General features: G+C 41.3%; 1 protein-coding gene across 1 annotated transcript; it reads right to left on the reverse strand.

Moving 5' to 3' along the window:
• Positions 1-16,019: 16,019 nt before the first annotated feature.
• Positions 16,020-17,057, reverse strand: LOC107765142 (uncharacterized). Its single transcript, XM_016583749.1, has 2 exons — positions 17,003-17,057; positions 16,020-16,855 (listed from the first exon to the last, which is right to left on the reverse strand). The coding sequence occupies exons 1-2, from the start codon at positions 17,055-17,057 to the stop codon at positions 16,020-16,022; spliced, it is 891 nt and encodes a 296-aa protein (XP_016439235.1).
• Positions 17,058-26,900: the final 9,843 nt, after the last annotated feature.

Consider the following 26,900-nt stretch of genomic DNA (forward strand, 5'->3'; position numbering starts at 1 on the left):
TTTTACTTCATTGTTCATACTTTACTTCTCTTAATTGACCTCGAGGTCCCTGGATCAGTCAAGCTCGAGGCCCCCTATTGCCTCAACAACACTGATTTGGTTATTTATTTCTTCTTACTTAAGCTCAATATTACTTGTATAATCACTAGTATTAGAATATACCACAAAATATCTTTAATTATTACTCACATTTTTTGAGGTAAACAGTTAGACGCCCACCGTGAGGCTAAAGATAATAGTGATTATTTTAGTGCTAGTTTTCTGATAAGACACGTTATTCTTCACACGTTTTCTTGCCAAAGATTTTTTGATTTCAGGCCAAAATATGTCTAGAACAAAAAATGCACCCACTTATGACAGTGAAGGACTTGGAGAAAACAATGGCATAGGGCTCGGTGTGCAACCTGTAAACCCTGAGGAAGTGCCAAACGTGGCGCCAGTTGACATCAGCTCCCATAATGCTCTAAACACGGAAGCATGCGCAGACCCCGTAAGGAATGGGCGCAGGGAAGCCCGGGCTGGAGGCCAGGAAACACAAGGACCGGAAGAAGGAGGAGTTAGCCTCCAAGTGATATTCGAGATGCTGCAAGATCAGCTAGTCGCCATCGCTCAGCTTCAGAGTCAGAATAGGACTCCTAACATTACCGAACCAGTAAACACCCAACACGAACCGGTGCTTGAAAGTTCTGATGAAAGAGGCACGGGACTGTCCCTACAATCATGAAAATTCTCGAGGAACTGACTAAAAGAATCGAGTCAGGAGAAAAGAGGATAGAAGACAATGATTAAAAGGTGGAAACTTACAACTCCCGGGTGGACCAAATACCATGAGCACCTCCAGTTTTGAAGGGACTAGATGCCAAAAAATTCATACAAAAACCTTTCCTCTCGAGTGCTGCTCCGATGCCCATTCCCAAGAAGTTTTGCATGCTCGATATACCGAAGTACAACGGGACAATGGACCCTAGCGAACATATTACTTCGTATACTTGTGGGATCAAAGGAAATGACTTGAACGATGTCGAAATCAAGTCGGTATTATTAAAGAAGTTTGGGGAAATATAATCAAAAGGAGCTATGATATGGTATCACAACTTAGCTCCTAACTCTATTGATTCATTTGCTATGTTAGTGGATGCCTTCGTGAAAGCACACGCCGAGGCCATAAAGGTGGCCACAAGAAAATCGGATGTCTTCAAGATAAAGGCAGAGGGACGACGAAATGCTAAGGGAGTTCGTGTCCCAGTTTCAGATGGAAAGGATGGAACTATCCCTGGTCTCCGATGATTGGGCAGTTCAGGCCTTTATGCAAGTTTTGAATGAAAGAAGCTTGATAGCGTCTTGACAGCTAAAGCATAACTTGATCAAGTATCCAGCCGTGATATGGTCTGATGTGCAAAATCGATATCAACCGAAAATTAGGGTCGAGGATGAGTAGTTTGGAGCCCCCTCGGGCTCAGTTCACCCGAAAAGATTCGCAGTCAAACCCCCGAGGGACACAGACCGGGAATCAAGATTCAAAAAGAAAAAATATCAATCGTACATCGAAGATAGAAGGAACATTTCAAGGCGCAATGAACCTCGAAATGATCGAAGAATAGATCAAGGCCAAAGCTCCTGGGGATTTGTGGGAAAAATCGGGTTCGATAGGCACTTGGGGCCAGTGGAGGCCCCCAAGTTATCAGAATACAACTTCAGTGTCAACGCCTTAAATATCATCTCAGCCATTGGCAAAATTAAAGATACTAGATGGCCTAAGACCATACAGACATATCCTTCTCAGAGAAACCCCGACTTAATGTGTAAGTAACATGGTACTCACGGGAATAAGACTGAAGATTGCAGACAACTTAGAGAGGAGGTAGCTCGACTATTCAACGAGGAGCACCTTTGTGAATTTTTCAGTGATCGGGCCAAAAACCATTTTCCGGAAAGAGATGCAAATAGGAAGGATGAACCTGAAAAACCCCAACATGTCATTCACATGATCATCGGAGGAGCCGACGTCCCACAGGGGCCTACATTCAAATGCACTAAAGTGTCCATCACAAAGGAAAAACGGACTCGGAGCTATGTGCACGAGAACGCCCAATCATTTCGCGACAAGGAAGCAAAAGACGTATCCCAGCCTTACAACGATGCCCTGGTAATTTCTATCCTTTTAAATAAAATTTGGGTTAAATGTGTTTTAGTGGATCTAGGTAGCTCGACGAATATAATCAGATCGAGGGTCGTGAAACAACTTGGTTTGCAAGATCAGATTGTACCTGCGTTCCGGGTGCTAAATGGCTTCAATATGGCAAGTGAAACAACAAAGGGAGAAATTATATTGCCTGTAAACATAGCCGGGACCATACAAGACACTAGATTCCATGTCATCGAAGGTGATATGAGGTATAATGCACTCCTCGGGAGGCAGTGGATACACAATATGAGGGCGGTGCCTTCGACTCTCCATCAGATGATGAAGTTCCCGATAGAGGAAGGAGTGAAAATAGTCCACAGAGAACAACATACTGCAAGAGAGATGTTCACAATCAAGAAAGTGGTACCGATACCGAAACTCTTGACTTCAGAGACATCGACATCCAGAGGTAAGTAGGCGGTAAAATAGTAGTCACAGCTGCGGAAAGGAATTCTCCAAATCCTCGAACCCTTGCTATTCCAAGAAAGCCCGATGATACCAAGCCAACCGCTAAAAGGAAAGGTACACCTGCGAATGGGAAATAGCCCCAGCTCTCAGGAAAAAACTCATTTAGTTTCTTGATTAACGATTTCGATCACATTGCTTCGATATGACATGGATTCCGCTTGATGGATAAACAGGTAAAATAATTAAAACTTATATTGATAGTCCCTATAGGCAGAGGACCACTCTAATTCATTTGCAGGAAACAGTCAATGTTTCGGGGCAATACGACATAAAGTTCATTACAGAAAGGCATTCCCTTAGAGCTGGGGCAATTGAGCTTCTCGGCCTTTGTGGAGTCAAAACAGGTCATCGAAGTCATCCTCGACCAATCCAAGGTCCTCGGAGATATCATGGTCACGAACAGCAAGACCTCGGAGTCACTGGTAAAGAAACTTACAAGCTCGGCATAGTGGAGTCTCTCAAAGTCTCATACTCTTTAGAACGCCCCTTCCTACACGAAGGCCGCAGGTTATAGAGCATACTTTGCACTATTTTTCCCTTAGCTCGGATTTGGTCTCAAATAGGTTTTAGCGACAAGGTTTTTAACGAGGCAACACCTATATGCTACCCGAAGAACAACCAACAAGTATTCAAGGCTTCTTTTCAATCAACCTCGAATACTAGGGGGCATAATCCTCGGAGGTCACATGTTTGGGAAAAATATTTCACGCCCAAATGGGCCTCAATAGGAAAACTTTGTAATGGGCCAAACGGTCAAACGAGCCATGTCTAAATAGAATAGTCGAGCCCTGACAGCTATACATGTATGCATTTATCAACTATTCGAAGAAACATTCAGGTTATATAAAAAATACTTTGTATCTCATACAAGCTCTACACTTACATTCCTACGGGAAACGGCTTAAAAGACGAAACATAGAAGTACCCCCGAATACTGGGGATTGCCATCGAAATTCAAATTAATAAGACCTCAAAGAGGCCCTCGAAATTCGAATTAACAAGACCTCAAAGAGTCACCCCGTCGAAACAAAGGCCAAGGTCAATATTCTCGGGGTTTAACTTCTCGAACAAGTTTGGGAAGTTATCAGGGAAGAAGTCCAAGTGACATGCCTAAAGGCTACGACCATACAAAAGATTACGATCAGATAAAGGCTACGGCTCGAAGATGACCGACTTCCTCTATAAATTAAAAGGCCTTTAAACACTTCGTAAAAATTAGTTAAAACAGGCTACTCTCGACAAAAGCTAAATACAAAGGGCTTCGATAAATTCAGCCCTCGAAAATTCCAAGGGCTTCGATAATATCGACCCTTGGAAGCACCTTAAGAGGTGTTCAATTACGTTTACACAAACAAATTACCAATAAGGTTATGATACATGAGACCTTTGAAAAACCTATGGGTACAAAAAACACAGGCCAAGGCATAATTAAAATTTTCACCAACTCTTTTAAGTCGAAATGAGGGAAAACTTATATAGCCATACTAAGAGGCCGAATCAGCCCAACTTAAAGAGCCTAAGGGACAACTTAAAGAGCCTAAGGGCCAACTTAAAGAGCCTAAGGGCAGATATATAAGAGCCTAAGGGCCAATCTTAAAAGAGCCTAAGGGCCGAGATATAAGAGCCTAGGGGCCAATCTAAATAGAGCCTAAGAGCTGATGTATAAGAGCCCGAGGTTCAACTACGAAAAGCTCGAGAGCCAAAAATTTATAGCTTGAAACTCCGACCCGAACTCAAGGATTCACAATATCCCGGGCTTAACTCGGATCGATTTAAAAACTTAGCTCGAAGATTATTATATCTATCGATAAAAATCTAAGGGTTTATGACAACCTAAGCCCTAAAGACCAATAGTCAGATTGGTCATTCAAACGAAGTCTTCCATAAATAAAGGCAATGTTAAATCCAGCTCAAACCAAATACAAGATAAAAGTTCCCTTTGTATTTCCATAAGATGATTCCAGGGAATATTTACATAAAAGGGGGTCTACAAGAAAGAAAAATGGAGTAACCTAAAACTACTTTGGGGTCACATCCTTAGCAACCGCATCTTCAGGAGTTGCATCTTGGGGAATCCCATCCTCGGCGGCTTAATTTCTGTCTCCTTCACCCTAAGAGGCACTGGCTAAATCGTCCCCTTCGGAAAGTAGAGCGGCCGCCTCTTCTTCCCAAACCTTCTCCACTTCAATATCGGCCGAAAGGTCAAAGTTGCGGGCATGTATTTCCTTGAGGGTCATCCTCCGGGACTGTTATCTAGCATGGTCAAGGGAATTTCTAATTTGACCTCTGCCATAGAAGAGATCTCCCTTGTCCGAGCATTATCTACCTCGGCATTTTCTCGATATGAAGCAATAATTGATGCAATGTCGGATTTGGCCGTGGCCAGCTCAGTAGCTGATCTGATTTTAAGCTCCTTAATTTCAAGGCCCCGAACTAGGATCTCCTCCTTTGCACCTCGAAGCTGGCATTGAAATGAAGCTAACTGCTCTTTTAGAGTTTCCTTCTCAGAATCGAGATCATCCATACCTCGCCTCAACCCCAGGGCATTGGCTTCTTTTATCTTAAGCTCCTCCCAGAGCTACGCCTCCACATTGGCTTTCTGACTGAACTGTGAAATTAATGATGTCAGCCACTAAAACAAAACGAGTGCTTAACAAACTCTCAGAAACTATCTTACCTTCTCAACATACTCAGATCGATCTTGACACACCCGCTTCAACTCAGTTCGAAGATTATGGATCTCCAACTCTTTTTAGCATATAAGGCTTTGATGGCATCCCTCTCCTCCAAGGTCTTCTTAAGCTCGGTCTCGCACTGAGCAAGATCATCTCGGGACTTGGAAAATGTCCTCTTATGGAGCACCGAAGCCTTCATAAAGAGGGAGGAAAGAACGTTTAGAACAGTTAAAACAATGACACAAGCATAAAAACAGAAAAGTTACTTGTTCAAAATTGAGGAAAGCATCTGGGTCGGGGCCGTCATCAAGCCCTGCGAGGCATTCTTGAAAGATGTCCTACCCTTCATGATTTACTTGCACTCCAGAAGATCTCATATTCACAGCCTCCTAGATTTTCCCCTCGGAGAACTCGGGGCCAAGGGGAGAATCTTCCACATTGATCACCCCGAGCGATTCACTCGGGGCATTTCCTTTCGTTTGGAGAGGACCGGGGTCAGGACGTTCAACTACGCCCTCAGAATGATCCCCTAAATGAGGTGCCTTCTTTCTGGACAATGGTTGAGGGACTTTGTTCGAACACCCTTCGGAGATCTCTTCAGCTCTAGAGTGGGCCTCATCAATCGCCACCAGCTCGATAGGCTTCGAAGCATCGACATTCTTTCTTTTACGGTTTACCATCAGGAAATCATCATCTTCTTCTTCCTCCTGTTCCGCAAGAAATTGGGCCATTTCCAGAGATAAGGCCGCTGCATAAACCTTAGGCTTTCAAGGCAAGCTTTTCATCGGCTTCGAAGGATTTTCATATGCCTATCTTCTCTTTTTTCTTTCTTTAGGAGGATTCGAAATCACCGCTTCATCAGCCAGGGGAGGCCTCAACTCAACGGAGTCTCCGATACTTACATGAAACTGAGGTAAGTATCCCATAATGAAAGTGCTGGAAAACAAACGAAGAACTCACCATGGTTTTTTGCCTCCCATCGACGCTTGGCCAAATCTCGCTAGCAATGCTCCGAGTAAGGGGAGGTGGAGGCCAACTTTTGGACCCAGCCCTCGAGGTTCGAGACCCCACCGGGAAACCAATCAGCGGCTATATAAACATAAAAAGTTTAGAAAAAAGGAAAATATAAAATTGAGAAAAGAAAAGGAAGCATGGTATACTCACGCTTCATGTTCCACTCCTCGGGGAACAGTATCCAATCAGCAAGAATAAGATCAGAGGTACTAACTTGGAAAAACTGGCTCATCCATCTACGGTCTTTGTCCTCATCGATACTGACAAACATAGATTTTAAGGATCGGAGTTGCAATTTTATCAAGCCCCCACGATAAAGTCGGGGACTGTACAGTCTGATCAGATGATCGAGGGTGAAGGACATCCTCTCGATTTGGTTCGAAAAGAATTTGATTAAGTAAACAATTCTCCAGAAGGAGGGGTAGATCTGGCCGAGCTTCACTTGGTATCATTGGCAAAAATCAAGGATAACTGGGTCTATGGGACCCTGAGTTGGGATTGCAGGGCCCAGGATAAATGGGCAAGTATATACGCTTAAGTACCCCGCCTTAAAAGTAGTAATATCCTCCTCAGAGGAAGGAATCACTATTTTCTTATTGTCCCATTTGCAATCCTCCTCTACTTTCTTAAGCCCGGCCTCGGTCACCAGACAAACATATCGAGACATGGGCTCATATCGGCCTGGTGTCGAGACAGGTCTCTCAATTTTAAAATCATCTGCTATTTCACATGGCGGGGGAATACACTCCTCGATACTAGGAGACACTACCAATTTATCTTTGGTCGATCGAGAAGAAAATGAAGCTTTTTCTTTTTGAGGAACAAATTTAGAAGTTTTAGCCATCTCTATGCGGTAGATTGGGGAATATGAAAAATACTGTTAGAAGGGAGAGATCAAGGAAATTGGAAAGAGTTAAATGAGAGTTTGAAAGAAATATGGGAATAAAGCTTGTAAGGTGTTGGGATCTATCTATTTATAGAGCGTGCTAAGGAAACCAAAAGGCCGACCATCAGCCGCCTTCAATTAATGGTTTTGGGAATCACACAAAAAGCGACTTTTCAGTCACTTCAACTATTTATGTCATGATATTGACATCAGGACCAAGGCGTCGAAAATTAATTTGTCAAAAACCATTAAGGACAACATACAAGTCGAGTTCGGGAAAGTACCCACTCGATTACCTAGCCCAAGGGCTACCTGAGGTCGAGAAGATTCTCACTCGGGGACTACCTGTGCAGCCTAAGGGCTATCTTTATTTCGAGTCCGAGCAAACACTCACTTGAGTACTAAGCCCAAGGGCTACCCGAGTTCGAGCAAATTCTCATTCGAGGACTATCGATAAAACCTAAGGGCTATATTTATTCAAGGTTCAATCAAATTTTCACTCAATTACTAAGCCCAAGGGCTACCCGAGTTTGAGCAAATTCTTACTCGGGGACTATCTATCTATAAAGCCTAGGGCTATCGCTATTTTCGAAGTTCGAGCAAGCGCTCACCCAATTACTAAGCCTAAAGCCTACTCGAGTTCAAGAAAATTCTCACTCAGGATCTATCAATGAAGCCTGAGAAGGCTAGATTTATTTCAAAAATCAAGACCCTGCGCTCACTCTTCTCAGACTCAGGAGTCCCGGTGACCTGAGCTCGCATCAAATCAATCCAAGCTTTGTCCGAGGATTAGCGAAGAACTTTAAGAAGTATTATATTAATCAATTAAATACCAAAGGGTTTATTGGGTTCCAGGTTCAGTATTCGGACTGATACTTAGAGTTATACACTTGGATTTTTCACAAACGAAGGCAGAATGGAATTCAACACGAATCAAATACAAAATAGAGAAATTCTTATATTAACAAAAGATGTTTACAAAACCCACGAGGGGCCCTTACACTGAAACAACGAAGCAAAAACAAAAGCCAAGAGTCTAATCTAATTTAGGGGACATATCCTCGAGAGTGATATCTTCGGAAACCTCCTCATCAGGGACTCCATCTCGATCTTCAGAGGAAATTATGGCATGGTAAAAAACTTGGCGAGTATGGGTATTGTCAGCACAACTATTGTGAAGCCACTTCTTGAGACATTGTACCGGTGTGGGATGCAAAAGTTAGTAGATGATAGTTCCACCTCATTCCACGGAAGGCAAAGGGAACGACGTGCCACACCAGGTTGAAGTTAAGAGAGATGTGCAACAGTATAAAGTTCGCATATCTTCTGATATGGGAAGATTTCAGTGCCTTTCTCTTGTTGTCTCGAGCCAACAATAACAACAAAAACAACAACAACAACCCAGTATAATCCCACTTAGTGGGGTAAAACTTTTAAAAAAAGGGAGCCATGGCATAACTGGTAAAATTACTGCCATATGACCTTATGGTCACAGGTTTGAACCATGAAGATAGGGGAGTAGAGGAAGATATAGAGAAGGGAAAAGGCTGAAAGTTGATGAAGATGTAATGGGTATGGTAACCCCTTATTTTTAGAGAGACAATGACGAACCCGACGGCACAATCAATGCTTTTGGGGAAATGGACCGATGGCGCAATCAATGCTTTTGGGGAAATGGACCAGCGATATATTCAATTCTTCTAGGAAAATGAACCGATGGGACACTTCGATCTCAGCAAACGCCTATGTCACAATCATGATGTCATCGCTAGGGGCTTGGGAAAATTGAGGCTCAAATCGTTTCATATCATTTCATTCTAAGAAACGTGGGGACTATCTGTATACAGTCAAAATCGAGGAGTATGATTTTGGAGTCTTAAATAAGGTTATAGGCTCGAGTCCGGGAGACTCGAGGCATGGGGCAGATCCGGATAAGGAACACGTACCTCGAGGAAGCGGATCGAAGGCCTAACACGGCCTGCGTCGAGAAAAGCATAATCTCAAAGTTAATCAAGAAAGAGCGGAAATTTCTCAAGGACACGTGGATCTGGGAATTAATTATAGGATAAGGTTTGTACAAAATAGTACTAGCCCGTACTAGATCATCATGCACTTGTACGCATAGGATTCTTTACTTTTATGGGTAAGGTACTATTGGGGTTTTCTCCTCTTATATAAAGGGAACCCCAATTATTTTATAGAGATCAGATCATTTATTGCAATAGAACATTCTTATTCTTCTTGTTTAATGTGCTCTCTAACTATTCTTCAGCTTTATTGTCTTTACTTTATTGTTCATACATTACTTCTCTTAATTGACCTCGAGGTCCCTGGATCAGTCAAGCTCGAGGCCCCCTATTGCCTCAACAACACTGATTTAGTTCTTTATTTCTTCTTACTTAAGCTCAATATTACTTGTATAAACACTAGTATTAGAATATATCACGTATCTTTAAAACCACAAAATATCTTTAATTGTTACTCATATTTTTTTTAGGTAAACAACATAAAACTAGAATTATAATCCACAAACAATCATCAATACACCAAATCCATCAAATCCTAAAGAGAACTACTCCATAGACATGGAGTAATTCATCACAAATATGATGAAAAGATAGGAAAACATAAATTCAATCCAAACTCTTGTCTTGAGTGAGGAAGGAATGATGAAATCCTCGTGCCCTTGCTCCTCCAACTCTTCCTTTGCCTCATTAGGTCGATTATGTGTCAAAAGTCCCAAGAAAAATATTTTTCAATGTATATATACCAAGTAGGGTCGGGCCCAAACATGCTATAAGTACAAAACACGCTATAAGTACAAAACACTAGAGATTAAAGCTCAAACACACATAAAGTGTAGTGAATTAGAGTGCAATAAGCGACTAAAACACGAGATTATATCCTACCATCAACACCCCAGACTTAAACCATTGCTCGTTTACGAGCAATCAAACTACACTTTATATAAACACGACCTTTTTAAACAACTCTCCTAACTCATCATACCAAGAATATTTAAAATAGATTAAGCACCATAATGTAACATTCTCGCCTCAAGATTTGACTCACAAGTGCCACACATTATTCATTACCACCCGCTGACGTACTCTAACATAGAGGTAAGTGATATTACCTTTCCTTCGTGAATCAATTACCCTCACACAACAATAGAGAGTAGTTCCAACATATAATGAATTCAAAAACAATTAGGAATTTCAATTAGAAAGAATTTTCTCACTCTCAAAAACAACATTCATGTGCCACAAAAGATGAACCGTAGGCTTGCTTGTAGTGTACTAGTCTACTAATTGCATTCATTCAGTCAAGGATCAAGCAGACTTTAATTAATGTAGGCTGTGGGACGAGTAGGATACATTTAGATATATGAATGACTACACCTCCCTAAGCACTTTTAATACATACGCTTTAACATTTAATATCCCACACTTATGTCAAACCATAGCTCTACCTTCACACAAATCTATATTAACTCCGTATTTCTTTAAGCATAATTACATCAAGAGTTACCGCTTATCATGGAATATTTGCACTCAATACAACTATTTTTTTCTTTTCTCTTTTCTTATTCAATTCAAGTGGCTCTCACTATTTCAAAACATTGTACCTTTCTCCTTTTTACAAAAGTTCTACTCAAAAGCTAAACCAACCACCCAAAATTTTAACTTTTACAAAGTTCATAACAAATTTAAGTGCTCATGAGAGCTGAAAAGGTTCAAATAGAAGGTCAATTCAAACAAATAGGTAAGTCTTGTAATGTGGTTGCCAAAGAAATAGGATTACAGACTCAAAGGGTTTAACTAAGATACATAACAATTAGGTGGGTAAAATCATATAACTGGCTCAACAAAGCGCCTATATCACTTCCAAGCCTGAGCAAACTACTATTTCTTTTTGCAAACACACAGGGCAAGTTCTAAACATCAAATGCAATGCACATAATAATACAAAACCTCACACACACACATGGCACATAACTTACTCAGTATTGGACTCATCACGACACTCTAGTCAAAGTAGTTAAGCGAAGTTAAGATTATACAATTTAAGGTACTTATACAAGAGTCAAAAACTAAGCCTAAGTGTCACAACTAAAGCACTCACTATTCTCAAGGCATAACAAAGTCACGATATATTGCTTCAATTTAACTAATAGCACAAGGTTTCCTAGTCCTAACAAAAACAAAAAATAACTACACCCAGTTCAAACAAAACGCTTGGAAAAGAACCGCGGCCCAAAGAAAAACCAAGGGGGAATTCATACACTACCTAACAAAAGATGTTTTTTTTTTGTATTTTTCCTTCGACTTTAATCCCTCAAGAAACCTGTCGATATGATATCCATCGTTGGGAAAATCGAAATTTTTAAAAGTTTAATGTTTTTCTTTTCAAATTTTTTATCTATCTCTACTACTGCAACTAACAAAATAAAAACTAAAAGTAATATACATACAACATACAAACATCTCCCACCCCACACTTTATGTTGTGGCATGTCCCCAAGGAACACAATTAAAAAGAAAAAGGTAGAGAAACTTCCCTGAATATCTAGTCGGGGTATGAATCAAAGTCGAGCTCTATTCCTCGCACCCAAACTAGTGCACACATCCATGCAAACAACTTCTTCTCAGCCTTCTTGGGGTACACCCTACACTTATGTTTCTCACTAACTACAGCCTTTTCTTTCACGCCCTTCACCTTCCATTCAACTCTTGTAGATGGCTTCTCCTTTTTCACCTCAGTTGCTACATTCATCTCAAAAGTCACAGTCTCCTCACACAATATAAGAATGAGTTTTCTATCGTATATATCTAATATCTCTCTACCCATTTCTAAGAATAGTCTTCCTATATAACGACCCGATAGGTCGTTTTGAGAATTAACATCCCGTTCGGTGGTATAAGGTATTGAGAAGCTTTGGACTATGTGTTATGACTTGCGTGCATGGTTGAATTCAGTTACCGGATGATTCAGAGTCAATTTGGAAGAAGGATTCTAGTTTTGGAAGCTTAAGCGGTAAAAGTTGACTGGAATTTGACTTTTGTGTAAACAAATACGAAATGGGGTTTGGAAGGTTCCAAAAGCTTCGTATGGTAATTTTGTACTTAGGCGTGCATCTGGATTTGGAGGTTCGTAGGGTAATTTCAAGCATTTCGGCAAAAATTGGAAAAGTTGAAGTTTTGAAAGGTTGAGAGGTTTGACTAAGAGTTGAATTTGGTGATATTGGGACTGGAATGCGATTACGATAGTTGGAACAGCTTCGTTATGTTATTTGGGACTTTCCTGCAAAATTTGACATCATTCCAGGTTGATTTGATAAATTTCGGCGCGACTTTTGGAAGTTAAAAGGTTTGAAAGTTCACGAGTTCGATTCATGGTTAGATTCAAAGTTTAGACGTTTGATGTGATTTGAGGCCTCGAGTGAGTCCGTGTTAGGTTATGGAAATTGTTGGTATGTTTAGATGGGGTCCCGAGTGCCCCAGCTGTGTTTCGGATGGGCTACGAGCTATTTCTTTCTATTTTTGGACTGCTGACCTGCTGGTGTCTGGTTTCCTTAATCGCATTCGCATCAAGCGCTCCCCGATCGCATAGTGTAATTTTGGGGTAGATATTATTTACTCTTTACGTTCTCATACTTCTGTCTGTGTTCGCATAGGTGTGCAGTTCCTTTCTTCGCATTCGTGTACTGCCTCACGTGTTCGCGTAGCTCAGTCATTAGGCCATCAGAATTTCCCTCTTCGTGATCGCGTAGCACATTTTGGGCAGTAGCCATTTTTCATCTTCGCAATCATTCATTCTTCCGCGATCGTGATGTACAAACACCTGGGCAGAATATAAAAGCACTGTATTCCAAGGGTTAGCCATTTTTAACATTTTTGGAGTTCTAGAGCTCGGTTTTGAGCAATTATTTGTGGGGTTTTCAAGCAAATCAATTGGGTAAGTATTCTTTACCTAGAATTTTTTTTGTTTAGCAATCCGCTAGGCAAGCGCCTAGGGCTAATTTTTTATTAATAAAATAAAAATAAAAATACAACAATTAGGAAGAGTAGAAATAAGGGGGACAATAGCACCGGTATTGTTACACAAATGCCTTGGCTATATAATCACTCCTCTGCGCCTCACACTGCCTTATGATGATAGCCTTATGTAGAGGATTCATGGTGTAGCTGTCGGCAACGTCTCATGAGGGCATATAATCTCATAGACGTGTGGATAATTTCCAAAGGCATAGGACCAAGGCAACACAAACCGGGCTAAACCTTACCTTACTAATCCTATTGAGGCATACAATAGCCTAGAAAACTAACAAGCATGTAAAAAATATGAACTTGAAAGGACCAAATATTCTATGATCATCACAGAGTTTATAACATACTCTGTGATGATATTACAGATGAGGATACTAAGAAAGTGGTAAAATAAAATGTAGTACCCATTTGATTCTTGTCCTTTCTTTTCCAAATTTGTAAAATCTTCAATTTGTACTTCTTTGTCGATTCCCTCAACCGTGTGCAAAATGTATTCAAAAATCATCATTTCCTTTTTGAACGGTTGGACCTCGTAAAAGTAGTTGGGGCAGCCTGCTTTGTTTGGCAACTCTCATTGGAGGTCGCCTAACAATTCCTTCGTCACTCACCTTGCCTTCCCAGCTTTTATCTCTTGTACGAATGTTGTGATTTGGTCCGATGCGCGAGGGTGATAAATCCTGTTTCCTACACAGTGCAAAAATTGGATCGTCCTCTCTTGCTAAATTGAAGTCTATCCCCAAATTCAGAGATTGTGGAGCATTGGCACTCAGCAGTGATTCCAAATAAATTCTCTCATTATCTAACATAACTTGACTGATTGTAGCAATTTGCTTCTGTGCAGATGTTGGTGCTGTGACTTGTCGATGACCTATAGGACTATCAGCTGGAATAAGTTGTTGTTGTCCAGCATATGTCGAAGTCGATGCTAATTTAGACATTGTTGTTGGTTTTCGACCATAAGTATGTATAACAGGTGAATTGTTTGGATCAAGCTGTTGCTACCCAGATTGATTTGCGTCTAGCACTACAATCGAGTTGGCTTCAGGTATATTTGTGCCATTTCGCTGCTGCATCGCGTCGAGCCAAACTCTATCCTTATGTTGCTGTCCATCTTTTGGCACCTGAATTACTAACTGTGGACTGTTTTCAATTAGTTGTTGCTGTCCCGGATTTGGTGCTGCTTCATGTCGATCACAAATAGCAGTAGGAGTGTTCACAATTTGCTGCTTCTGCCTTCCAGATTTCTTGTTTGCTGCCTTTGCCTTCGAGCTAGTAACCACTGTGCTCTTTTCAATCTGTAGACTGCCTGTAGTCTGCTTCTGTTGTCCAGTCATGAAGCTAGTAGGAAAATGTTGCTGCCGTCCTGCATTTGGATACAATAGTGCATCACATTGAGTGCGTGCACGATGTTGTTGCATTCCAGGAGAATGATCATGAGCATAAGAAGCTTCTTGACTGCGTCGCTGCTACTGCCCAGATTATTGTTCAATGGAATCATCAAGCTCATCATCCACACCATTTTCCCAATGCTCCTTTTCTTCATACTCAGCTCGATCTGCCCAGGCTTTACTCCTTGGCATCATTCGATTTGAGCCATTTACTGGAGCATTTGAAACTTCTGATTTCTGCTTTGTTGCACACTTTGTGGTGTTTTTGGATGGCTGGTTCTTGGTGTTGCCTCACGTTTATAGCCTGTAATATCTAATCCAACACCAGCAGTAGCATTTTCCTACATAACTGCTGCACCAACGTTAGCAGATCCATTTGCTGTTGTAGTTCTACTAGCCATTGTACTAGTAGCAGCAGAAGTTGCTTTTTGGATATCCTGCTGCAGAGAACCCCCATGAGCTGATGCCATAACTGTTGGAGTTAAAATTTGCTCATGAACAAAAGCTGCTACTGATGGTGTTATAACACCAGTAGTTGCACATTTCAAAACAACAACATCACTTTGAATCCCAGATGGCCTAGTGACTTGTGTAACCACATCAAGGTTGTTTGAGATAGCTCGATCATCAGATGCCTCTAAAGATACAGCAGAAGCTGTATTCATATTAGCGTTCAATGGAACAGTAGCATCCAAAGCTGCATAATACTCAACAGAAGTACTGGACACCATTGTCCATTTTGCATCCTTGTTATCACTCTTTACACCCTCCTTCAAATCATCAGTAGCTCCAGGCTGTACACCTAGTGTTTTTGTATTTGTAGCAGTATGTTTATCAACCTTAGACACCACTCGATCAACCATTCATTCAACAGAGGATCATCAGTTTTGTTTTCTATAATTGCACCAGCTTGGCCTGCATAAAGAAGCACATGTGCACTAGGTGTTTGATGCCCAACTTCATCAAATCTTTGCCTATCCCCTGATCCTTTAGTAACCCCTGCTGCAGCACGATCAGGCACAGGATCACTGGACAATATAGCATTATCTGTAGTCACAGACTTATGTATTGCCAATGCTGTAGCAGCAGGGATAGCAGCTGCACCATTTACAACATCAATATCAACATGTTTTTTCAACATTGCAGCAGTCCTGAATTGATCAAAACCTTCAGCACCTTTTACTACTGCTTTTCCCACAGGTGTAACAGGCACAATAGTATTTACCTGTGCCAGACTACCCTGCTTAAATCCCTGCTCCCTTTCAGCTTGTGCGTTTGGAAATTTAGCCTCTACATTGACAGTCTGCTTTGCATGATCAGTAGCATCTTTCAATGCCCCTGTTACAGCTTTCATTACATTAGCTTGGCCATTAACATCTTTTGATCCAACTTGTTTTCAAAGTCAGTTAGCAGCAGCTGCTGCTCGACTACTTTCATCTTTGCTGCTTCATCGACCAATTGTTCTGCCCTTTTAGCATTGAGAAACTCCTTAGCATCACCTTCTAATTTCTCAATACTGCCCAGCCCTTCAATTTTAACCACTGACGCAACTTCTTCGTTAGTTTTCTCCATCCTCCAACGACACGATTTTACGTCATGTCCTTGATTATTACAACAAGTGCAATATTTTGGGAGATTATCATACACAATCTCTTGATAATGTTCAACTAACTTCCCAGAATTTTTATCCACAATATTTATCCTAACTCGCTTAGGATGTTTAGCCAGTAAATCAAGTAACACCTTAACTCTGGCCGTACCTGGTCGAGTTCTATCTTGTGTCGCTTTGTCCACTACTAAAGGTTTGCCAACTGCTGAAGTTATGGACATTAGAGACTTCTTGGAAAAGAAATTTGCAGGTAAATCAGGAAAGGAAATCCAAACAACTGACTTTGGAGTTTCTTCTCGCGGATTAAATCCAATTGTCCATGGGAACGATCTAAAGAAAAACTCATCGCCCTTCGATTTAACATAACCTGTTGATCTTGATAAAACTTGAACAAAATCTTCAAACAAATCAAACCTTACCAGTACATGTCGATATTCTAATTGTCCAACATTACAGTAGCTTTTGACATCAAATTGTTTGGGTATCAATTGTCGCAACTCCTGAAGATTAGGTTTTCCATACGAGAACTTGAGGATGACTGCTTGATGTAAACCTTCTTCGATGGTGAATGCATTTACCTCTTCAATGGTGAATTCCAGAGTAGGTTCACCATGTTAAAACGTGACTGGACATAGCTTGAGTTTTGACGAATTTGCGGCAGAATGTTTTCCTTGTAGCTGCGTTAAATATGACTGTTTTGTATTGCTTTTTGGGGGTGTTTCTGTACTCGTTTGGATGGACTCTCCCACAGCTTGAAGCTGGGGAGAGATGACAGCATCCATGGCTACTCAAAATGGCTAATTTAGTTTTGGGAGCTAGGGTTTGCGCCAGCTGTTCTATGATTATATCTTTATTTTTTTCATTAAATTAGTATTTTGAGTTTAGGAAAAATGGGGATTTTGAAGAAAACTTTCACAATGTAAATGATGAATTGAGGGACGAATTGGTATCAGAATTTGATAATTTTGGTATGGTTGAACTCGTATCGGAATAGGTGTTTGGGTTATGTGAAATTTGTTGGGTTCCGAGGTGCGGGCCTGGGGGTCGACTTTTGGGTTGATTTTTAGTTATTGATAAAGGTTGATGCTTTATTATCCGGAATAGTTTCTATGAGTTTTATTTGTGGTTTGAAGTTATTTTTGGCTAGATTTGAACCGTCCGGAGGTTATTTCACTCGAGAGGTTCATTTTAGAGTGACAGTCTATCTTTTTTGAGGTAGTCATCTTGCCTAACTTCGTGTGGAGGTACTACTCATTAGGATCTGAGTCTTCTATGATAATTGTAATATTTGAAGTCCGTATACACAAGGTAACAAGTACGTGCACGAGCTTATTTATGGAAAGTTGACCTTTTAGGGTTCTTATGCTCTTATGTTCATTAAATATGAAGGTTTTTGTTATGGTTAAATCCCCCAATTACTAATTTCACCCCTACGTGTCTTAATTGGATTTAATTACTTAATGCTCTACTCTTATTGCCTATTTGACTTTTATGCCTTAACTGAAGTTGTTGCCTCTTCAATTACAATGCTATCTTTCTGTTTCTTATCCTTAATTAAGTTGCTGTATTATTTCCGTAATTTGCTCAAACCTAAAAGAAGTTAGTTATCCTTTATCATAGGTCTCATCCTTCATTGGAATTAATGACTTATGTTACCTCCCTTATTATCGAATTGTGTTTTTGTGAAGTTATTGTTGCATATTAGTTCTCCCTTGTTGTGCTATTCCTATTGTGACTAGTATTATCTATTGCGTTTATTCTTTGTGAGGTTGTTATATCATTTCCTTGCATTCTAAAGATCTTAAGTTGATTTACTTGCCGTATTCTCGTGTACTGTTGTTGTTGTTGTTGTTGTTGTACTCGATTTGTTGAGCCGAGGGCTATGCACAGTTGTGGTATTGGAACCATTTATAGGAAATGTTGTCGAATATGGGCACATGTTGTGAATGACATTCTATTGTGTTGTTGTGTTGTGGCACGTGATATTGTTGGGAGGATTGGTTTGGGTGTTTGCACGAGGTTTCTGCCGTACTATTGTTACTATTGATTATGCACATACGGCATGACAAGGAGGGCTATATCTGTGTGTTGCGCATGTGGCGAGAGAAGGTGGGAACATTACTATGTGTGTGTGACGAGACAAGGCGGGCATTTACTTTATTATTGCGCACGTGGAGAGACAAGGGGGCTGTATCAGGGATTGTTTATGGTGACTTATGATGTCCTGGGGGCATTATTGTTGTTGATATTTGTGTAGCGACGCACTTTCCCTGTGCAAGTTATACCATATACATTTTGTAGTGATTGTTTCTTATGCGTCATTCATTGTTTCTATTCTTATTAATTGGCCTGAACTATGATAGAACATTGGCACAAGCATACACGTAGTTAATCACTCCTAACATTTTAAGAGATGGATCCTAATGATATTGATCATTTTTACATACCCTTGTCTACTTTCCTTCTATGTGAGAATGACTCTATTGGAACGTGAGTCATCCGTGCGATTATAAATTTGTAATGAGGGCATAGGATGACAGGTGTTTAGGGTTTAGGAAGTGGGACCCATAAATTGTGAATATTCTGAGGTTTGGTACCTTATGGAGATTATTGGTTGAAACCTGGTGTGAAAGCGATCGTTGTATTTGAGTTGCTACTTGCCTTTCCTTTATTTGTGTTCACCGGTTTTAAACTATGTTCCACTTACTCTACTTTGTCATTATTTGTGGTGTTCCGCTGCTAATTGTTGCTTCCCTTTTCTTACTGCAATTATCGTGATATTGTTGTCATTATGCATAGTCTTTATATAGATATCGTACTCTGTTGTTTCTACCCTTATACTTGTTTAGGTTATCTTGTCCAGTAGGTGTCTTGACTCTCCCTCATCACTACACTACTCTACTGAGGTTAATCTTGATACCTACTAGGTACCGCTGTGGTGTACTCATACTACGCTTCTGCACAATTTTTGTGCGAATCCAGGTATTTCGAAGTTAGTCGATCATTAGCTAGTTGTGCGGATTTTTAGCTGCGGAGACTCAAGGTAAAGTTGCTGCTGCATTCGCAGGCTTCGAAGTCACCTTCTAATGTTGTTTTCTTACACTGTTTACCCTTATTTTGAAATAGTTGTATTTAGACGTTCTAGCAAACTCTATAGAGCTTATGGCTTGTACTTACGATATGGGATTGTAAACTTTGTATTGAGATTTCTTTTTCGCATTTGTCAATCGTTATTTATTATTGTTATTATTTCAGTAAATATTAGGATTACCTGGTCCTTAAGACTAGGGGCCATCATGACATTCTACGGGGGGAATTTGGGTTATTACAAGTTGGTATCAGAGCTCTAAGTTCATAGGTGCTACGAGTCATAAGCGAGTTTAGTAGAGTCTTGCGGATGGGTACGGAGACTATTATGACAGTTTCACTTCTTTAATTCCTATTGTGCAAGTTTATTGATCTCGAAGTTTTAGTTTTTATCATTCTATTCTCTTACAGATGGTGAGGACACGAGCTATAGTTATTAATAATGCTGCTCCCAGATAAGGTGTCATTAGGGGGAGATGTAGAGGCAGATGAGGAGCACATGCTGTAGCTAGAGAACTTACCAGAGCAACAGTTTAGGAGATGCCAATAGCTCTGGTTGGGGGACAGGTACCAGAGGCACTTGCGGTTACCCTCGGACTTCAGGAGACCTTAGCATTAGTTCTTGATCATGTTTGGTACCTTGGCTCAGGCGGGGTTGATTCCGGTAGCACCAGCTACTTCACAGATCAGGGGAAGTACCCAGACTCCCACCGCCCATACTTTAGAGCAGTGCGTTCCTGTTGGTCAAGTTCTAGGTGTCATGGCAACATAGCCTATAGTTCCAGTTCATCCCGTGGTTAGGGGAGTAGCATCTGAGCAATGCAGTTTAGACTTGCAAGGTTTAAGAAGTATGACCCTCCTACTTTCAGTGGGTTGGCTTCAGAGGGTGAACAGGGCTTTCTAGGGGAGTGCCGTCACATTCTCCACACTATGGGTATTGTGGAGATGAGTGGGAATTCTTTTACTACATTCCAGCTTAGAGGAACGACTTATCAGTAGTGGTGGGCATATGAGTTGGGTAGCCCGGCCGATCCAACTCCACCTTCATAGGTTCAGTTTTCAAAGATATTCTTGAGAGAGTTTGTACCTTAGTCCCTTCGGAATGCATGGCGCGCAGAGTTTGAGCAGCTGTGCCAGGGCACTATTTTAGTGTCAGAGTATGTCGTTAGATTCAGTGATTTGGCCAGACATGCACCTACTTTGGTCGCTACAGTTAGAGAGCGTGTTCGTAGATTCATTAAGGGGCACACTCATGATATTCAATTCAACATAGCTCGGGAGTTAGAGGTAGATGTCTCATTTCAGTAGGTGGTAGAGATCGCTCACCGATTAAAGGGCATGTGGGACTAGTCAAGAGAGGACAGGCGGGGCGAGGAGAGAGAGGGCAGGCAAGGTCAGGATATAGAGGATAGGGAGGCGAGGAGGCCTCGCAGACCGGAGAGATCCACTGGTCCTTACTTTGGAGGTAGGGTACGACATGGTAGAGGTTTTGTGGGTTAGCCAATTCAGTTTGCACTTCAGGCTTTGCATAGTGTTTCAGGTACTCATGGGTCTTAGAGCACCCATACCAGATAGTTCCCACAACAATGTAAGAAAAGAGGTTGCTTTGAGTGTGGAGATACCAGCCAAATGGTGAGAGATTGCCCTAGATTTCAGACAGATGTGTCATAATAGGATATTCAAGCGAGTAGAGGGCGCCCAAGAGGGGGAGGCCCGACTCATTAATGTGTTTCATGCATTAGCTTTGAGGCCGTTGTGCCAGATGATGTCATACATGTGTGCTTTTGATTTGTTACAGAGGAGCACCATTCATATTTTGTTTATGTTCTGCTTATCAGGGTGAGTTATCTTATTTTACTTCATATATGGGTGAGTTTTGTGGCTTTGTACTCTACCTGTGTGTTCTGTTGAAAGATTATATTGTGGTATCCCATGTTTATCGTTTGTTTTTATTCATTATTGAGAGTTATGAGACTAGGGGTGACTCTTTATTCCTCATTTTGGTAGGTTTTGATGTGATTCCTGAGTAATTTGGTTACGATTTGTTATTTAGCTGCTCTACCGGGGTTAGAGTTCAGTAAGTATTGTGATTTTATTGGCGGAATTGAGTTAGTGGAAGGTTGCGGTTGGTATGATGTGTATTCTACTTATGATTCAGAGTTGAGGGTGAGACCCTCGTGATTTCATGTGATTTAATGTGGTTGAACCAGGTTGCGTGCTGCGGTGAAAGTTATATCAGGATGAGAACCTTATGATTTGTTCCTATACTTTGATTTTTCCTTGTAAATTGATTCGTATGATGGTACTGAAAGGGAGTTGTGCATGTCGGGCTTGTTTGATATTTCTCTTAAGTGTTTCTCCTTACATATCCAGTCATTTTCATGTTTTGCTTATTGCGTTTAGCTTGAGTGGTGTGTGTCCAATGGCGTTAGATGTGACTTGTTGATTCGGGTGAATATTTATGAGGTCTTCATGTTTCTTGCATCATTGTCAGTATTGTGGAGGTTTGAAATAGGGTTCTAACAGATATGAGGCCAATTGCCCATGTTGGATTTGATTATGGGTAGCTATTTTGATCAGAAATATTATTATGGGCCTATGTGTGATGTGTCACATAGTGTGGTTGTACTTTGTGGGTGCAGGCGTAAGTTGTTGCAATTGGTTGAGGTTGATACCAGGTGTTAATGTAGGAATCAGGCCTTTTTGAGATGAACAAATGGTTGAAAATTTTGGCTCTAAGGCTTAATGGTATTGGTAGGAGGGATAAGTTGCGGTTGAGATGGTGTCGTCGGGCGTATGTGGATTGGGGTGATGCGGGGTCACCCGCGGGTGTATGTTGGATGAATGCATTTAGTGATTTGATGACTTTGGGGCGATTCTTGGCACGTTTGATGACGAACGTTTGTTTAAGAGGGGGATGATGTAATGACCCGGCCGGTCGTTTTGTGAATTAACGTTTCGTTTGGTAGCATAAAGTCTTGAGCAGTTTCGTATATGTGTTATGACTTGCGTGTGTGGTCGAGTTTAGTAACCGGGTGACTCGGAGTTAATTTGGAAGATTAAGCAGTAAGAGCTGTCTGGAATTTGACTTTTGTGTAAATGACTCTGTAATTGGGTTTGGATGGTTCCAACAGCTTCATATGGTTATTTTGGACTTAGGCGTGCGTCCAGATTTGTATTTAGAGGTCCATAGGGTAATTTAACGCATTTCGGCGAAAATTGGAAAAGTTAAAGTTTTGGAAAGTTGGGAGGTATAACCAAGAGTTGACTTTGGTAATATCGGAACCAGAATGCGATTCCGAGAGTTGGAACAGCTCCGTTATGTCATTGGGGACTTGCTTACAAAATTTGACGTCATTCCGGGTTGATTCGATAAGTTTCGGCGCAAGTTTTGGATGTTGAAAGATTTGAAAGTTCATGAGTTCGATTCATGATGCGATTAATAATTTCAATGTTGTTTGATGTGATTTGAGACCTCGAGCGAGTCCCTGTTAGGATATGGAACTTGTTGGTGTGATTAGACGGGGTCCCGGGGACCCCAGGTGTGTTTCAGATGTGCTTCAGGCATTTCCTTCTGTTTTTGGACTGCTGACCTGTTGCTGTCTTGTTTCCTTAATCATGATCACATAAAGCCCTCCTTGATCGCGTAGTGTAATTTTGGGGCAGATATTATTTACTCTTCGCATTCACATACTTCTGTACGCATTCGCGTAGGTGTGCAATTCCTTTCTTCGCATTCACATACTATCTCACACATTCGGTGTCACGACCCCGGTTCGACCTCCATGAACCATCGTGACGGCACCTAGTCTCTACGACTAGGTAAGCCTAAATCGCGAAAGAAAAACCAAATTGTGGAAGTAAAATAATTTAAAATAGAAATAAAGTAATAACAGTGTTTAAATGTCCCGCTCGGCATACACCATATTTAACTCTCAATATCAATACATAAATCGAAGACCCAGAAACCCGCGAATCACAAGCTAAGAAATATTACATAGCTCTAACTCCGGAATGTCTAACAAGAATAGAAAAATACAAAAGGGCTAACTACTAAAAATCAGGAATAGAAAGAGACTTCTCAGTCTGCAGACGCGGCAAATATACCTCGAAGTCGCTAGGGCAGTCGCCTCGCCTCAGGGGTGATAGGACTAGGTAGCAGTACCTAAATCTGCACATGAAAAACATGCACAGAAAAGGGCCTGAGTACACCATAGCGGTACTCAGTAAGTGCCAAGCCCAACCTCGGTTGGGTAGTGACGAGGAAGGTCATGGTCCTACTGAGATTAAATAAGTATAGAAATGATAGCATAAGATAAACAGTACAATTTAGAATCTATAGCAAGAGTCTAATATAGGATAATAAGGAATATAATAAGTGAAACAGAGATACAGGCAAAACACAAGGAAATACTACTCATAACAAGGATGATAACCGGGGATCGCTCATTATCCTCAATATCTATGCCGAGTATCTCTTGGTATCCCGAGGATCTCTTTGTATCCTCAATGTATTCGAGGGATTTCTTAGTATCTCGAGGATCTCTTGGTATCCTCAATATATGCTAGGGATGTCTTGGTATCCCGAGGATCTCTTGGTATCCTCAATATACGTGTCAGGGATCTCTTGGTATCCTTAATATACGTGCCAAGGATCTCTTGGTATCCCGCACCTCAGTTCAATCCATAAATACGTACAGGAATCTCCCGGGATGCCGTCCCGTAGTCCCAAAGTAAAACACACAGTAGCAACACAAGAATACTCAGTAAGCTCAATATCGTACCAAGTAAACAGTTAATTCTAGCATAACATGCTTCATGTAATGCAATTAAGGCAGTTTAAGCAAATAGACAAATAAGTCAACTAGCCATGCTTTTTCTACACTAACAACATGCTAAATTGCTAGTAGAATGAAACAGGAAAAGGAACTCAGTTGGAATACTTAAAGAAAACCGGATTTTCAACAATTATGTCAAGTACACACTCGTCACCTCACGTACTATGCATTTCAATTATCAAATATACCATATCCTAAGGGGAAGGTCCCCCACACAAGGTTAGACAAGCCACTTACCTCGAACCAGCTCAATATCAACCCGACACCATGTCTTTGCCATAAGTACTGGACTCCAAATGGCACAAATCTATTCAATTAAATTTCATAATATAAATAACACTTCAAGTAACTGATTCTATAAAGAAATTCTAAGCTAATAAGCGAATTTATGTAAAATAGCCAAAACTCCCCTCAGGCCCACGTCTCGAAATCGGGTAAAATTTATATTTCCAGAAACCTCACACTCTTACGAGTTCAGACATATCAAAAGTACCAAAATCGGACCTCAATTTGTCCCTCAAATCATTACTCATAGGTCTCCAATTAGTCAAGCCCTAACCCCCCAATTACCACTGATTTTCCCCAATTTTTCATGCTTAAATTGATAAAAATCATTCCAATAACGAGTTTAGGGACCAAAGACCTTACCCTAATGAACTCCTCTGAAAATCTCTCTTGAAAAGTGCTTCCCAAGATTCTTCCCGATTTGAAAAAGATGAAAAATGGCTAAATTTCGCGAAGGCAAGAATTTATATGTTTTGCCCAGCGATTTCCGCATCTGCGGCCCTGGGACCGCGTCTGCGGTCCCGGAGCCAATGTCGCACATATGACTTTTCACTTAAAGGCCGACTTCCGCAACTGTGGTCTCCAACTCGCAGATGCAGTACTGCTTATGCGGAAATTCTCCTGCATTTGCACAAACTGCTTACCTCCCTCAACTCCGCTTCTGCGGTCTCTCCGCCGCTTCTGCGGATTAGGTCCCGCAGGTGCGGTTATGACAGAAGACCAGCGCCTGTAGCAAATTTTAAACTCCAAATCCTTCTGTCAACCATCTGAATTTATCCCGAGGCCCACGGGACCTTAACCAAAGGCATCAACAAGTCACAAACCACTACCCAAACTTGTACCAATCCTTAAAACACCTAAAACAACATCGAAACTCGAATTATCCAAGGATTTAAGCCTAAGAACTCCAAATTACTCAAAATACGCTTTCGATCAAATAGTCTATCAAACCTCGCCCGAATGACCTGAAATTTTGCACATACGTCACATTCAACACTACGGAGCTACTCCAACTTCCAAAATTCTATTCCGACCCTCAGATCAAAATCTCACTATCGAACCGGAAACTACAAAATTCGACCTTTCGGCATTTCAAGCCTAAATTAGCTACGAACCTCCAAATCACCATCCGAACATGCCCCTAAGCCTGAAATCACCCAGCGGAGCTAACGGAATCATCAAATTTCCATTCCGAGGCCGTCTTCACACTGTTCCGACTACGGTTAACTTTCCAACACTTAAGCTCTCATTTGAGGACTAAGTTGTCCCAAAAATCTCTGAAACTCAAAACCGAACATCCCGACAATTCAAAATAGAAAAAATAAACTCGGGGAAAGCAGTTAATAGGGGATTGGGCCGTAAATTCTTAAGACGACCGGCCGGGTCGTCACATCCACACTTAACCATTCGTTCGTCCCCGAACGTGCATAGAGACATACCTAAAGTAGTGAAAAGATGAGGTTAACGGCTGCGCATATCCTGCTTGGTCTCCTAGGTCGCCTCCTCGACCGGCTAACCCCACCACTGAACCATTATCGAAGCAGTGTTCTTTGACCTCAGCTTCCTAGCCTGCCTGTGTAATATTGCCACGGCTCCTTAACATAAGATAGATCCTAGTCCAACTAGACTGAACTAAAATCCAACACGTGTGACGGATCACCGTGATAACTCCGGAGCATCGAAACATGAAATACTGGATTCACTCCTGCCAAGCTGGGAGGTAAGGCAAGCTCATAAGCAACCTCCCCAACTCGCCTCAATATCTCAAAAGGGCCAATAAACCTTGGACTCAACTTTCCCTTTCTTCCCAAATCTCATGACACCCTTCATAGGCGAAACCCGAAGCAGAACCCTCTCTCTAACCATATAGGAAACATCACGAACTTTTCGGTCCGTGTAACTCTTCTGTCTGGACTGGACTGTACGGAGTCTATCCTGAATCACCTTAACCTTCTCCAAAGCATCCTGAACTAAGTCTATGCCCAATAATCTAGCCTCAATCGGCTTAAACCAGTTCACCGGAGATCTACACCGCCTATCATATAAAGCCTCATACAGTGCCATCTCAATGCTGGACTGATAGCTGTTGTAGTAAGCAAACTCCGCCAATAGCAAGAACTGATCCCAAGACCCTCCAAACTTGATCACACACGCACAAAGCATGTCCTCAAGAATCTGAATAGTGCGCTCGGACTGTCCGTCCGTCTGAGGGTGAAATGTTGTACTCAACTCCACCCGAGTACCCAACTCATGCTGAAAGACCCTCCAGAACCGTGGTGTGAATTGTGTACCCCTATCTGAAATGTTGGACACTAGAATACCATGTTGACGAACAATCTCCTGGATATAAATCTCCGTCAACCTCTCCGAAGAATAAGTAGTACACACTAGAATGAAATGAGCGGACTTGGTCAG

This window comes from Nicotiana tabacum, chromosome 16, assembly GCF_000715075.1.
Source record: "Nicotiana tabacum cultivar K326 chromosome 16, ASM71507v2, whole genome shotgun sequence".
NCBI classification, from domain to species: Eukaryota; Viridiplantae; Streptophyta; class Magnoliopsida; order Solanales; family Solanaceae; genus Nicotiana; species Nicotiana tabacum.